This window comes from Anomaloglossus baeobatrachus, chromosome 6 (genome assembly GCF_048569485.1).
Source record: "Anomaloglossus baeobatrachus isolate aAnoBae1 chromosome 6, aAnoBae1.hap1, whole genome shotgun sequence".
NCBI lineage: Eukaryota > Metazoa > Chordata > Amphibia > Anura > Aromobatidae > Anomaloglossus > Anomaloglossus baeobatrachus.
Genome location: NC_134358.1, coordinates 253,923,133 through 253,939,142, shown reverse-complemented (window position 1 = coordinate 253,939,142; position 16,010 = coordinate 253,923,133). Strand labels below are relative to the sequence as shown.

Here is a 16,010-nt window from a genome sequence, read left to right as displayed (position 1 = left end):
ACTGGCTAGGACTGGCTACCAGGGGGTGTATATGCTAGGAGGGAGGAGCTACACGTTTGAGTGTAGTACTTTGTGTGTCCTCCGGAGGCAGAAGCTATACACCCATGGTCTGGGTCTCCCATGTCGGAACTATAAGAAAAAGAATTTACGGTAAGGTTTCATTTCAAATCCAATGTGGTGGCATGCAGAGCCCAACTCGCGAAAATTGTGTCACTGTCCAATTATTTCTGGACCTAACTGTGTATATGTATATGTATATATATATATATATAATTTTTTTTTATTTATATATATATATATATATGTATATATATATATATGTGTATATATAATATATATTACAGTCATATGAAAAAGTTTGGGCACCCCTATTAATGTTAATCTTTTTTCTTTATAACAGTTTGGGTTTTTACAACAGCTATTTCAGTTTCATATATCTAATAACTGATGGACTGAGTAATATTTCTGGATTGAAATGAGGTTTATTGTACTAACAGAAAATGTGCAATCCGCTTTTAAGCAAAATGTGACCGGTGCAAAAGTATGGGCACCTCAACATAAAAGTGACATTAATATTTTGTAGATCCTCCTTTTGCAAAAATAACAGCCTCTAGTCGCTTCCTGTAGCTTTTAATGAGTTCCTGGATCCTGGATGAAGGTATATTTGTCCATTCCTGTTTACAAAACAATTCCAGTTCAGTTAAGTTTGATGGTCGCAGAGCATGGACAGCACACTTCAAATCATCCCACAGATTTTCAATGATATTCAGGTCTGGGGACTGGAATGGCCACTCCAGAACATTGTAATTGTTCCTCTGCATGAATGCCTGAGTAGATTTGGAAAGGGGTTTAGGATCATTGTCTTTCTGAAATATCCATCCCCTGCGTAACTTCAACTTCGTCACTGATTCTTGCACATTATTGTCAAGAATCTGCTGATACAGAGTTGAATCCATGTGACCCTCAACTTTAACAAGTGTCCCGGTGCCGGCATTGGCCACACAGCCCCAAAGCATGATGGAACCTCCACCAAATTTTACTGTGGGTAGCAAGTGCTTTTCTTGGAATGCCGTGTTTTTTTGCCTCCATGCATAACGCCTTTTTGTATGACCAAACAACTCAATCTTTGTTTCATCAGTCCACAGGACCTTCTTCCACAATCTAACTGGCTTGTCCAAATGTGCTTTTGCATACCTCAGGCGACTCTGTTTGTGGTGTGCTTGCAGAAACAGCTTCTTTCGCATGTCTCCCATACAGCTTCTCCTTGTGCAACGTGCGCTGTATTGTTGACCGATGCACATTGACACCATCTGCAGCAAGATGATGCTGCAGGTCTTTGGAGGTGGTCTGTGGATTGTCCTTGACTGTTCTCACCATTCTTCTCTGCCTTTCTGATATTTTTCTTGGCCTGCCACTTCTGGGCTTAACAAGAACTGTACCTGTGTTCTTCCATTTCCTTACGATGTTCCTCACAGTGAAAACTGACTGTTTAAATCTCTGAGACAACTATTTGTATCCTTCCCCTGAACAACTATGTTGAATAATCTTTGTTTTCAGATCATTTGAGAGTTGTTTTGAGGAGCCCGTGATGCCACTCCTCATAGGAGATTCAAATAGGAGAACAACTTGCAAGTGGCCACCTTAAATACCTTTTCTCATGATTGGATACACCTGCCTATGAAGTTCAAAGCTCAATGAGGTTACAAAGCCGCTTTAGTAAGTCAGTAATAAGTAGTTAGGAGTGTTCAAATCAAGAAATTGATAAGGGTGCCCATACTTTTGCACCAGTCAAATTTTGTTTAAATGAGGATTGCACATTTTCTGTTAGTACAATAAAACTCATTTCAATCCAGAAATATTACTCAGTCCATCAGTTATTAGATATATGAAACTGAAATAGCTGTTGCAAAACACCAAATTGTTATAAAGAAACAGGGTTAACATTAATAGGGGTGCCCAAACTTTTTCATATGACTGTATATATATAATGTAAAGTTTTACTGAGGCATCAATTAAGCAGATAATTAAAGCGAGCCTGTTAGATCGTGCAGATCCTGCAGATATGGGGTTACTCTGCAGGTTCGTAGGGTTAGGAAGGTGCCTTTCACTGACAGCTGGATCTACACTCGTGCACTGCAAAGCTGACTGTCACTCAGTGCTGGGGCATGTTTAGAGCCGCCTATATGAAGAACGCTGGTGGCTCCTGGGAAGAATAAAGTTTATTTTCTCCTAGGTGCTGCACTTTCAGTATATGAACAAGGCACCTGCATAACCTGTAGATTAACCCCATATCTGCAGATTAATACTGTTATCCGACTTGACAGGTTCCCTTTTAACAAACCAGATACGCAGTGTGCTTTTATAAACCTTTTGTTAGAAACCATAGTGAATGGAAATGATCACTGCCATAATGACAACTGCACTGCTTACAGGCTAGGGCTGCATTTGTACATTTTTACACCTCCTTCCCTTCAGGCTTATGTTGTAATCTTGCTTTGCTCACATTACATCTAATCTGTGTGTATCAGTCCACATTAAAGGCCCCGTCACACTAAGCAACATCGCTAGCAACATCGCTGCTAACGAACAACTTTTGTGACGTTGCTAGCGATGTTGCTTAGTGTGACATCCAGCAACAACCTGGCCCCTGCTGTGAGGTCGTTGGTTGTTGCTGAATGTCCTGGGCCATTTTTTAGTTGTTGCTGTCCCGCTGTGAAGCACAGATCGCTGTGTGTGACGGCGAGACAGCAACAACTAAATGTGCAGGCAGCAGGAGCCGGCTTCTGCGGAGGCTGGTAACCAATGTAAACATCGGGTAACCAAGAAGCCCTGTCCTTGGTTACCCGATATTTACCTTTGTTACCAGCCTCCGCCGCTCTCACTGTCAGTGCCGGCTCCTGCTCTGTGCACATGTAGCTGCAGCACACATCGGGTTAATTAACCCGATGTGTGCTGTAACTAGGAGAGCAAGGAGCCAGCGCTAAGCATTGTGCGCTGCTCCCTGCTCTGTGCACATTTAGCTGCAGCACACATCGGGTTAATTAACCCGATGTGTGCTGTAACTAGGAGAGCAGGGAGCCAGCGCTCAGTATGCGCTGCTCCCTGCTCTCTGCACGTGTAGCTCCGTGCGGTGGTAACCAAGGTAAATATCGGGTTGGTTACCCAATATTTACCTTAGTTACCAAGCGCAGCATCTTCCACGCTGCGCTGGGGGCTTGTCACTGGTTGCTGGTGAGCTCACCAGCAACTTGTGTAGCGACGCTCCAGCGATCCCTGCCAGGTCAGGTTGCTGGTGGGATCGCTGGAGCGTCGCAGTGTGACATCTCACCAGCAACCTTTTAGCAACTTACCAGCGATCCCTATCGTTGTTGGGATCGCTGGTAAGTTGCTTAGTGTGACTGGACCTTAAGGAGTAATTCCCATCTTGGACATTTATGGCTTTTCTGCAGGATGACCAAAATTGTCTTGTGCAACTGACTGAACGCTGTAGGCTGCCGGGAGGAATAAAGTTGATCTCCCAGTAGTAGCCAGGCTTTCAGTGCAATGTCCTGGCAGCTTTAGTCTGCAGATTAACCCTATATATGCTGGTTAGTAGCACTTTGGGATGTGACAGGCTCTCTTTAATTTTTCCATATAGTTTTACTTTCTTCCAAATGTTATTTCACAGCAAACTATTTAGGTGGCAGCATTTATTTTCCTGCATTCCAGGTAAACTAGACCATTGTTTATTGCATTCAGCATATCTTCGTGATTAACGCTATGTAACAGCCTTCAGTGTTAGCGGTGGTGTAAATAAGTAGAAGAACACATATTTCTTCTAAATAGCTCAACTGTAAAACTTGTACATACCTAGAAAACTGACGTCTGTTTATTAGATACTTGAGACTCCGCAGTCATCACTTTTCAGGACCATTCTTTGTGATTACTTGTTTACTTGAAAGAAAAGTCCGGTTTATTGCTTCCTTGAATGTCTCACAATTTCTTCTTATTTCTTAGTGTGTCAGCTGATATTTCATCTCCTGACTTATTCGGAAGTCTTAATGAAGAGCCCACGATATCCTCTGTACGTTTTATAGTGTTTTCTGATTTTCTTTTTATTTCTATCAGAGGTATAGATATACAGTACTTGTTGACTCAGACTTTGAAATAATGGACCATATGTTGAAAAAATACATATGGTCTATGACGTAGATGTCAACTGTGGCCCAAGGGTCTGTGAAAAGTGTTGCCGCTGAAATGTTCTGGGTGCTATACGTTTTATTCACGCTCTCTCCCCGGGAAAAGGTCTATGGCTGATCCAGAGAACTTTGCCATTGTTTTGGTAGATCTGAAGAGTGGTTTCTTGGTTATTTATATTCTTAATTGGTATCACCGACTCCAAAACAAGGGTGTTTTGAGCGGCTCTTAATGCTTAGACATCCTCATGAGGGGTTCCACTTTCAAACGGTCTTAAAGGAACAGTAAAACTAGACATAAATTGTTTGAATATTCAGGAGATGATCTTGTCCCCCCCGTTTGTCTTTCTGCAGAATTTTGTACATATGTGAAAATTTGTTTAAAAAGCAAAAAAAATGTTAATCTCCCACTGACTTCCAATTTTAACTGGGGAACAGCTGGACTAGTAGTGTATTTGCCAATTCTTGTATACAGAACAAGTAGCGTAGCCAAATACAAAGCCAAGAACTTTTACTTACTACGTTGGTGGGCTCGGCAAACCGTTTCATGTGTATGGGGGCCCCTGGCAGGTGATTGTTGGGGAAGATAAGGATCCGTCACTTTCAATTTCAGACTGCCAGTCCTGTTGTTCCCTAGCGATCAGCTGCCACTATAGATATCTGGCAACAGCTCTCTCATTGAAAACACAGGAGGGCTCACCAGATCAAGCGCTTCCATTTATGATAATGTTAGGCAAGATAGCCGCAGTCCAAACAATCTGCCAAGCCATCGTGTCACCAACCGTTATGAAAAGTATATGGGGGGCTTAAAGGGGATTGTCCACGCTTGGGCTTAAAGTCTGCAGTCACTCTATATGACTGCACACTTGTGAATCCTCAGAGAGCACAGTGTGTGCACTGTCAGGATGCTACAGTGCCGGGTGGATGCATTACCGCAAGTATTCGATTTCCATACATGTGATCACATGCCAACTAGATGTGTTTGGCTTCATTTAATACAAGTGAATTTGGCGACCTGTCTAGTCTGAATTTGTCCAGAAGTATAGTAATAACATATTTGCAGTCATATGACTGTCCGCTCCCAGTTCTGGCCCTGGAGAATGCTAACCGTGCACGCTGTGAGTTTCACAAGCCTGCAGTCACATATAGTGACTGCAGAGTCTAGCTTCAAGCCTGTATAACCTCTTTAATACTAAGTTTTGATTTTAAAGTTGGTGAGTAACTTGTAGAATATGAGATGAGAAGCTGTGGTTAACCTGGTTTTTGATAGAAACATGGCACCAGATCACAGATTGTGCTCTGACCTTGAATACAGTAATACCTTGACTCACGAGTTTAATTTGTTCATGACCAAGTTCCTAACTCAAGCTGCTTTTATGGCAAATTAAATTTTCATGTTAAAATTAATTGCAATGCTATTAATTTGTTACAGCTGCTACTTATGACCCCTTATTCTGGTATATGGGCCCCATCCTGGTACTGTATATATGAGTGTTCCCCAACTCCAGTCCTCAAGAGCCACCAACAGGGCTTATTTTCAGGATTTCCTCAGTATTCCACGGGTGATAAATTAATTACTTGCACAGGAGAGGATTCCAGCACCTGTGCAATACTAAGGAAATCCTGAAACATGCACTGTTGATGGCTCTTGAGGACTGGAATTGGAGAAAACTGGCATATATGATCCCCCATCCTGGTTATATTTGATTCGCCATCCTGGCACATGGACCCCCCATCCTGGTACATGGCCCCCCCATCTTGATACATGGGCTCCCCCATCCTGGTACATGGGGCCCCCCATCCTGGTACATGGGGCCCCCCATCCTGGTACATGGGGCCCCCCATCCTGGTACATGGGGGCCCCCCATCCTGGTACATGGGGGCCCCCCCATCCTGGTACATGGGGCCCCCCATCCTGGTACATGGGCCCCCCCATACTGGTACATGCCCCACCCCATACTGGTACATGCCACCTCCCCATCCTGGTACATGGGCCCCCCCATCCTGGTACATGGCCCCCATCCTGGTATATATGAACCCTCATCCTGGTGTATATGATCTCCCATCCTGATGTATGTGATCCCCAATCCTGGTACATGGTGGCTCCCCATCTTGGTACATGGCCCCCATCACACCATACACTTAAAAAAAAATATCATACTCACCTTCCATCTGCTTCCCTACAGTGCGGCGTCCTCTTCTCATGCAATGAGCTGACGGCGTGTGGGAGAGCAGCTCACACACGTTGATCAGCTGATGCACTCCCACACGCCGTCAGCTGACTGAATGATATGAGGAAGCCGCACTGAGGAGGATCGGAGGGGTGGTGAGTATAAGCTACTCTTACCTCACATTTTTGCTCTCATGATGAAACAAAAAAGATATAAATTTTTCAAGATGAGCTGTTGCCCTGTAAGTTGGTGCACTCTTAACTCAAGGCATTACTGTATTTCTGATTCAGTATTACTGTGGGTTACCACAGGTTTTAAGACTTTAAAGGTGTTTTCCAAAAATTACAAGTTCTCTCCTGTTGGAATAGAGGATAATTTTCCATCTGGCAGGGGTCCTACTGCTTGGAGCCCCAGTAATTCTAAGAATGGACCAGAGGGTTGACCATGCGCACCTCTGCTCCCATTCTCAAGGTTATGAAGTCTCGTTCTTGGTCCACAAGTTTTCCCCCCATTTTGGATGGAGGATAACTTAGGTTTTTGAGAAAACCCCTTTTACTTAATAGCCAACCACCAGATTAGATTTTTTGGTTCAATTTTCAGTTCAACTTAAGCACATTCTGCTTAGGCTAGTTTCACACTTGCGTTTTTTTCCTTCAGTCGCAATCCACCATTTTGGAAAACAGCAGAATCCGTTAACGGATTCCGCTGCTTCCCATAGACTTGTATGGACGATGCATTGCGACTGATGTTCCTGCGTTGCATCCGCTGGCCGACGCTGCGTTGCATCCGCCGGGCTTCCCTGAGAGTCATAAAAACGCAATGTGCTGGATTCCGTCGGCTTTCGTCATTTTTATAGTGGAAGCCTATGGTGGCGGAATCCGTAGGAATCCGTCATTTGACGGATTCCTGTGACGCATCCGTTTTTACACAAGTGCGCATGATCAGTTGAGTAATTGTTGAAAAAAAGGCTACAACGGATTCCGTTGTTTTGCAGCATCCGTCGCATCAGTTGTGCCACTTTATGCAACGCATCCGTTACATCCGTCACACAACGCAAGTGTGAAACTAGCCTTAGATAGTTCCCCCCAGTATATCATTTTGCCTGAATTTTTCTTTCAACATTTTACCAGCTCTTTGAAAGAGAATCCTCCTCCCTCCCCCCTACCCACAAAAGCAACATTCTAAATACAAGTTCTCTCTGTTATTATTTATTATTATAACGCCATTTATTCCTTGGCGCTTTACTCTAAATGCTTAAATCCCATTCTGAACGCTGTCTGCAACAAGTTCAAGTCAAGTTCGTATGGCAGTTGCTATAATGATCCATGTCAATTTCCAGAGCCAAGTAATCTAAATCATGATCTTTATCCATATAATGCTAATTCTGACCAATAAGGGCACATATATGGAAGTAATGTTATTGGCCAGTCATTCACAGCCATTTACTCCAAGACTGCAAGATCTATAGAAATACATGACTGAAAGCATTAGTGTAACTAAACTTTTAACAGGTTTACTATATATTTTTATGCACTTTATTGCCAGCAAATCAGATCAGACGAGTCAACCAAACTCATCTGGCTTCTCTCAATTCTCCTCTATTCAGAGAATCCAGATGACTCTAGCCAACACGTGACCACAAGTAGGCAAATTGCATACATGTGGTCACATGACCAATCACGTGCAGAGGGAACTGTGATAGCGTGCACATGACACACTGTCACGATTTGGCAAACATTTACTTTCAGCCTGGACAATATCTTTTAATAATTTGGGGGGGTGGATCGTGTGGTGACAGATTCCCTTTAATACCTTATTCTAGCAATCAGGCAATGATTTATAGATCATATTAAAGGGTTTTAGAGGTTCCTATATAAAACATGCTCTTAGCCTTTAATGTAATTTAATATTGCATACTATACTTTAATATTACATGATTTCATCTTTCTTTCTTCCATATTTCCATTTCAGGAGAAAAAGCTCCTAATTGTTCTGAGCAATTGTAACTATCTGGAAAGGCATACTTTGCTAAACATTGCTGACCATTTTGAGAAACATGGCTTCCAGGGTATAGAGAGCATAACAAAGGTAAAGGTATTACCTTCTTATTCTTTACTCTTTGAATGTGTCTCTGTGTTTTCTTAAAGGGTTATTCCATTCCCCCCTAAAAAAAGAAGTTATCCTCAACCCAAAAGATAGGGGATAGATAATCTGCTGAAAGCTGGGGATCTAAACTTTTGAGTTCCTCTGGTGGTTTTGAGATAGAGGCTCTTCAGCCTAATATTGAAAGGGGTGGAGGTGTGCATGCTAACCTCTGCTACATTCATTGTCTACTGGACTGCTGGAAATAGCCTTGCAATGTTACCCGCACTCCCACAGATAACGAATGCAGTGGAGATCAAGCATGTGTCCCATACTCTCTGGATTCCAGATTGCTGCTTTCTGGATCACTGTGGTCCCACCGGTCAGCAAGTTATCCCCCATTCTAAGGATAGGTGTTAGCTTTTTTTTTTGGGGGGGGGGGGGGGAGTTTTGGGGGCAATAGCCTTTTACTCTTGTCTCTGCACCACCAGTATGTTACACATTAAAGCATATGTGTTTTCAACAAAAACTCAATTTAAGAGGACCTTTCGCCAAGTTTTTAATGTGAATCTGGGTATACAGTGTGATGGTGTCTTATTGGCGGGATAAATGTTTGTTTGTTTGGGGGCTGGGGGGTGGATTTTGTTGAGTGTTGCCTTTTTTTTCCTCTCTGTTGCAGAGATATTATTAATGAAAATATTTGGCCCAAAATGAGTTAATTTTCATTGAGTCCAGATAGTTGTCACTGGGTGTGTGGTACGTCTTCCCCTTATATGATGCTGAACACACCCCAGAATACCTGAGATTAGGTTTCTCAGTGTGTGAGATGTAATGATACAGTTCGGATCTTTTGGTCTATTTGTGTCAGTGTGGGAAAAGTGGCAGCACAGCAGAGTTTAGCTGTGTCACATTACAAGCCCTTCTATCAGCTCTGCTCCTTTTATAGCACTGTCACCCCACACCAGTACACACACTGTCTGGAGATGTCAGTATTCACACCTATGGCTGCCGTGCTCAGTCAGTTTGTACTTGCTCTGCAGTGGGACAGGACTATCATTATATCTCACACAGGAGTAGCTTGCCTGTTTAATGACTACTCCTGTGTGAGACCTAATGACAGGCCTGATCTCAGTGCAGACGGAGTACAAGTCCACTGACCACAGCTGACAGAAGTGTGATGCTGGTGAACCAGGGTATTACTCCCAACAGTATCTGATACTACCAATATATCAGTTTCTCAGCGGGGGTAGCACTAAATAGAAAAGTTAGCTTTTAATTATATTGGTTAAAAAGCCATATTAAAAAAACACACACACACAAAACAGAAACAAACTGTTGCTCATGCGGATCTGTCAGGCAATGTGACGCTAAAGTGATACATCACAGGGTAGGGATAGGAGAAATGTGCGATGGAGACTGGCTATATTGGCAATAAGAAAAAAAATAACAATCTCACCAGATGCTGAGATGCCACGACGATATTCGCAAAGTTGGACACGTCCCTTTATCCTGAAAAATGAGGGAGCTATTTTTGTAGCCACGCATTACCCACTTTGCGGACCATCCATGGAAAGAGGCTCCCAAAACGCTCCCAGGCATTTCGTTGAGTACTCATGGGAGCAGGGGTTAGGTGTAGCCACAATGGCTTATTATGCTGCTGGATATAAGGTATAGACTTGATATGTGCAGAAATTAAAGCATGTATGTTATTTGTATGGTGGCTCAGTGGTTAGCACTGCAGTCTTGCAGCGCTGGGGTCCTGGGTTCAAATCCCACCAAGGATACTATCTGCAAGGAGTTTGTATGTTCTCCCCGTGTTTGCGTGGGTTTCCTCCAGGTACTTCGGTTTCCCCCCACACTCCAAAGACCATACCAATAGGGAATTTAGATTGTGAGTCCCAATGGGGACAGTGTTGCCAATGTATGTAAAGCGCTGTGGAATTAATAGAGCTATAGAAATGAATAAATATTATTATTATATTTGTAGCTTCTTCAGTGAATATTAATCCTAAACTGATGGATAAAAGTAATTGGAATAAAAGCATTGTGCGATATACAGGTATACAGAGCATAGGTTTCCTCACTGATGGGCAGAGATTGCCTATATGTGCAGGATTTAGCTCTCTGGGCCCCCTTCTGTAGGAAGATCAGTGCGGTATGGGGCTTCTGCTGCAGGCAGTTACTTTACAGCCAGAAACAAGCCAAATTTGATACATATGGGAGAAATTGGATGTCCCTCTGTGACATGTATAAAATAAATGTTAATAGATTTCTTGAAAATGTAATTGCAGAAGAATATCAACATAGAAGCAGCAGATTTTAGAGGTTGCAGTGCACCAAAAAATATATTTTTCTTTCTTAGCTCAGGTGAATCAGAACAAGTAGGAAAAACATGCATTGAAGTCACTAGAAGGGTAATTGCCTAGGAATGTGCAGGGGTTAAAGGGGCCTTACTAAGTTTGGAAATAAACCTCTACCCATGGGATAAGGAATAACCTCTTGATCGCTAGGGGTCCGTCCACTGGAAGCCTATTGATCCCAAGAACCGGGGGTCTGAAGAGCCCTCTGTGAATGGAATGGTGGTCAATTCAGCACACCTCCACTCCATGCATTCTTAATAGGATCACCGGAGATAGCCGATTGCAGCCTTCGCCTGGTCTTTGGCACTCTCATTAAAGGGAACCTGTCACCAGGTTTTTGCTCCCCCCCATGTGAGAGCAGCATAATGTAAGACAGAGACCCTGATTCCAGTGATGTGTCACTTACTGAGCTGTTTGCTGTCATGTTAATAAAATCAATGTTGTCTCTGCTGCAGATCTAGCAGTTATACAAAGCTCATGCATATGTTGGACTACCTGGCAGCACGCAAAGTAGTCCTCTAATGATAATCTACTGCTGATTAAACTGTGATTCTATCAAAACTACACTAAGCAGCCCAGTAAATGACACACCACTGGAATCAGGATCTCTGCCCCTACGTTATGCTGCTCTCAGATTTGGTGGCAAAAACCTAGTGACAGATTCCCTTTGAGAATGAATGGAGCCATAGTGCAAATAACCGACCACCTCTCTGTTTATATAGGACTCTTCAAAGCCCATGGGAGTTCCAGCAGCCGAACCCCCAACTATTAGGAAGTTGGGAATGACTTACAAACTTGGTCTGACCCTTTTATTGCCTGGCTGCATGTAGTTAACAACTTTATATGCAAGTCAAAACCCATTTCTGTGCTGCAGCCCTTCTTTCCCACACTTTAACCATAGGTAACATTTCCAAATAGCAAAGTGTTACGGTTTCTGCAAAGTGCTAATCCATTTCCTGCCATCAGATTTCTACTTAAGGTTTTGGCACGCAAATATTTTGCGTCAGCATCTTACCCGTAAGATTGTTATCGTCAAAGAGAAGACTCAAGTCTTTTGTTACATTGGTTTTCCTTTGAGTTACATATGGGATTTTTTATTTTTCAAAGAATGAAAATGTCAGAGTGGGCGACATTGCATAGTAATTTTATTATTTTTACATGTTATCTTTGATGACCTATCAGGGTTCTGATCAAAGCTATAATATTTTTCCTAGATGTGTGTTTTTTTGTGCATAAGGCCATGTTTATGTATGTATTAAGCACACTGCTATCACAAAATATTCATTTCTTTTATATCTTTTATTCAAGTGTAGCAAAATTAAATGAATCATTAGCTGTGCCTTTCATGAGTGTTAGACTACTGTATTGTACTTTCATTTATTTTATTTTATATTTTATTTTATATTTTTACACCCATGTACTGTAGTCTTACTATATCCAGTGTACAAGCATTAATGTCTAGGATTCAGTATAAATTATGACCAGATCTTGTGGGACATTCATTTGTATGGCTGCTAAAAAATGTAATTTTTCCTGCCAGATGTGATATCAATCGCAGCTCTTCTGTAAAGATTTGAAAAGCCAGGGCTGCATTAAGTGGGTTCATGTAACAACCCACTTCATAAGAAGTTTTATAGGGCATATATCACCACGTTTTTCCTCCTCCATCTGAAAGGAGTGTTATGTAGGGGCAGAGACCCTGATTCCCGTGTTGTCACTTACTGAGCTGCTTGCTGCACTTCTGATAAAATCACTGTTTTATCTGCATTAGATCTTACTAGGTTCTCTGAATCCTGAGCTCTGTATAACCCCGCCTACACCACTGATTGGCAGCTTTTTTTTTTGTACACTGTGCATAGGCAGAAATCTGACAATCAGTGGTGCGGGTGGGGTTATACAGAGCTCATGAATACGGAGGGCAACATTACAGCATACTAGTGCTCTAATCATAATCGTCTACTGCTAAGGCCTCTGCCACACTCACGTGCTTCCGGTACGTGTGTGCCTTTTTTTCACGTACCGGAGGCACGGGCCCACGTGGTCCTATGTATTATTATTGTTTTGGACCCTCGTAAGTATTCTGGAACGGAACGTGTGTCCGTTTTTTTAAAACGCTGACATGTCTGTGTTGCTCTGGCAGCACGGGTGTCACACGGCCCGCACCCGTACTACCCGTATGTAGTGTGTGACACGCGCAGGAAAAGTCACGTGTCACTGTAAAAATAATAAAAACACATACTCGCCTCCACGAGTCCTGCAGTCTCTGCCGCGGCTGTCCCCTGCATCCGTCCCCCAGTGAATTTGAACAATGCTGCTTCTTCACTGGGGGGGGCCGGAAGAAGCGTCAGCGGGGCGTGGCTTTGACCGGACGCTGTCATTCAGCACCACAGACAGCGCCGGATGATGCAGGTAAGACGGGGCTTTCCGTTCTCCGTGTGTTATTCGTATAACACACGGAGAACACGTACGTGCCATAAACACGGCACACGGGGACAAAACCACCCCTTTAACACGTACGTGACAAAAACGTTACGTTTTGTCACGTAAGTGTGGCAGAGGCCTAACACAGTGATTTTATCAGGACTACAGCAAGCAGCCCAGTACGTGACACATGCTAGATTCAGTGTCTCTGTTTATATATTATGCTGCTTTCAGATTATTCAACAAAAACCTGCTGCCAGATTCCCTTTAATATCTCAGTGGAGGATGCAGCATATATCAAGCAGTAGGATATATCATGTGCAGCTAATGATGTAGATTCGCTCCAGCAATAAAAAATACATATACAGAAAATGTATGTAATCTATAAAAAAAAACGGAAAGGCATCTATGTATGGGCTCTGCACATGTGCACTCTCTATGTATTGCCTCTTACTGGTATTAAGAAGCATGCACACAATTGTTTGTGGTTTTTGTGTTACAGGCCAGCACCGAGTCTCTGAAGGAACTGGACCAAAGTCTATTTGAAAAATTTATAGAAATGAAAGCCGACCCCATTGTTGGATCTTTGGAGCCCGGCATTTATGCTGGGTACTTCGACTGGAAAGACTGCCTTACTCCCACAGGTAATTCACTGAATTCCACAAATGCAAATTGATAGACATGCTATATAGTATATACTGTACTGTACAATGGTATACTGTGTACTGACAGTTACCTCCAGAGCGGGTCAGAGCGTGGTGAAAGGACAGAACCAGACGTGTGCACGGTGAGAATTTGCTCTTCTTGCAAAGCATTGCTCTTAAACCAAGTTTCAAATGTGTAAAAAGCTTTGCTTGTCTTCCAAAACTCTCTCAAACCAAGTTACTCTTAATCCAAGGTTCATGTGTACTTCAAAATAAATGTTAACGCATTGGCATTACAGCTACCCAATATATTTTTTTAAAATTTGAACCAATAAATAAGGATAGGTCATATAGGTAGATGCAGTGCCTTGAAAAAGTATTCATACTCGGTGAACTTTTCTACATTTTGTCACGTCACAAACTCAAACTGAAATGTTTGTTTTTTTTATTGGAATTTTATGTGATATACCCCCCCTATAGGCAAGTATTTGTCAAGTGTAAAAGAAATTATACATGGTTTTCTAAATATTTGTACAATATAAATTTGAAAATTGTGACGTTTGTATGCAGCCCCCCTGAGTGAATAGTTTGTAGGCTAACCGTTCGCTGTAGTTACTTTTGGGGTATGTCTCTACCAGTTTTGCACATATAGAGGCTGACATTTTTGCCCAAACTAGCTCTAACTCAGTGAGATGGATGGAGACCATCTGTGAACAGCAATTTTCAAGTCTTTCCACAGATTTTCAATGGGATTTAGGTCTGGACTGGGACTGGGCCATTCACACACATCAATTTGCTTTGATCTAAACAATCTATTGTAGCTTTGGCAGTACGTTTAGGGTCATTGTTCCACTGCAAAGTGACCCTACACACCATTCTCAAATGTTTTGCAGTCTCTAACAGGTTTTTCTCCAAGATTTCTTTGTATTTAGCTCCATCCATCTTCCCATTTACTGTCTGACCAGCTTCCTTGTCCCTGCTGAAGAAAAGCCTCCGACAGCACCATGTTTGACAGTGTGGATCATGTTTTAAGGGTGATGTACAGTGTTAGTTTTCTGCCACACATAGCATTTTGCATTTAGCCCAAAACGTTGTGCTCTTGTCTCACCTGACCAGAGCACCATCTTCCACATGATAGCTATGTCCCATTCATGGCTTTTAGTAAACTGAAAATGGCACTTCTTATGGCTTGCTTTCAAAAACGTCTTCCTACTGGCCACTCTTTCACAAAGGCCAGATTTGTGGTGTATATGACTAACCGTTGTTCTTTGGTCAGATTCTCCCACCTGAGCTGTGGATCTCTGAAGCACCGACAGTGGGCCTCTTGGCTGCTTCTCTAATTAGTTGGCTCCTTGCTTGGGATGTCAGTTTAGATGGTCAGCCATGTCTTGGTAGGTTTGCAGTTATGCCATACTCCTTCCATTTTTGGATGATGGAGATGTTGAGAGCTTGGGCTACTTTTCTTTTTCGCTCCTAATTGGGAGACCCAGACAATTGGGTGTATAGCTTCTGCCTCCGGAGGCCGCACAAAGTACTACACTTAAAAGTGTAAGGCCCCTCCCCTTCTGGCTATACACCCCCCCGTGGGAGCACGGGTCCCTCAGTTTTTTGCTTTGTGCGAAGGAGGTCAGACATCCACGCATAGCTCCACTATTTAGTCAGCAGCAGCTGCTGACTATGTCGGATGGAAGAAAAGAGGGCCCATACAGGGCCCCCAGCATGCTCCCTTCTCACCCCACTTTCTGTCGGTGGTGCTTGTTAAGGTTGAGGTACCCATTGCGGGTACGGAGGCTGGAGCCCACATGCTGATTCCTTCCCCATCCCCATTAGGGCTCTGGGCGAAGTGGGATTTTACCGGTCTCCAGGCACTGAGACCGTGCTCCATCCACAGCCCCTGGAGAAGCCGCTGGATATGGAGCTGAGTATCGTCAGGGACATGGCCCTGCTCCGTCAAGGTACTCTGTGTCCCCGTGCATACGCGCGCACACCGCAGCATTGCTGGGTGTGTTAGTGCGCCGGGGAAAACAGCGCTGCTGCGCTTGTGCCATTTCCTCACTTCAGCTTAGCTGAGTGGGTAGACTCAGGGAGAACGGTCGCGCCGGCCGCTGGGACTGCGACGCGGCTGGGACTTGTGGTGCGCCGGGGACTTCCGCGCTG

The 16,010-nt window shown here is 43.3% G+C and overlaps 1 protein-coding gene across 1 annotated transcript in view; it reads left to right on the top strand.

Moving 5' to 3' along the window:
• Positions 1-16,010, top strand: part of EXOC2 (exocyst complex component 2) — a 288,387-nt gene that overhangs the window by 211,500 nt on the left and 60,877 nt on the right. Inside the window, exons 20-22 of the mRNA XM_075314813.1 lie at positions 3,997-4,063; positions 8,318-8,434; positions 13,712-13,853. Of these exons, the coding sequence (XP_075170928.1) occupies positions 3,997-4,063; positions 8,318-8,434; positions 13,712-13,853 (326 nt within the window). The remainder of the gene's footprint in view (positions 1-3,996; positions 4,064-8,317; positions 8,435-13,711; positions 13,854-16,010) is intronic.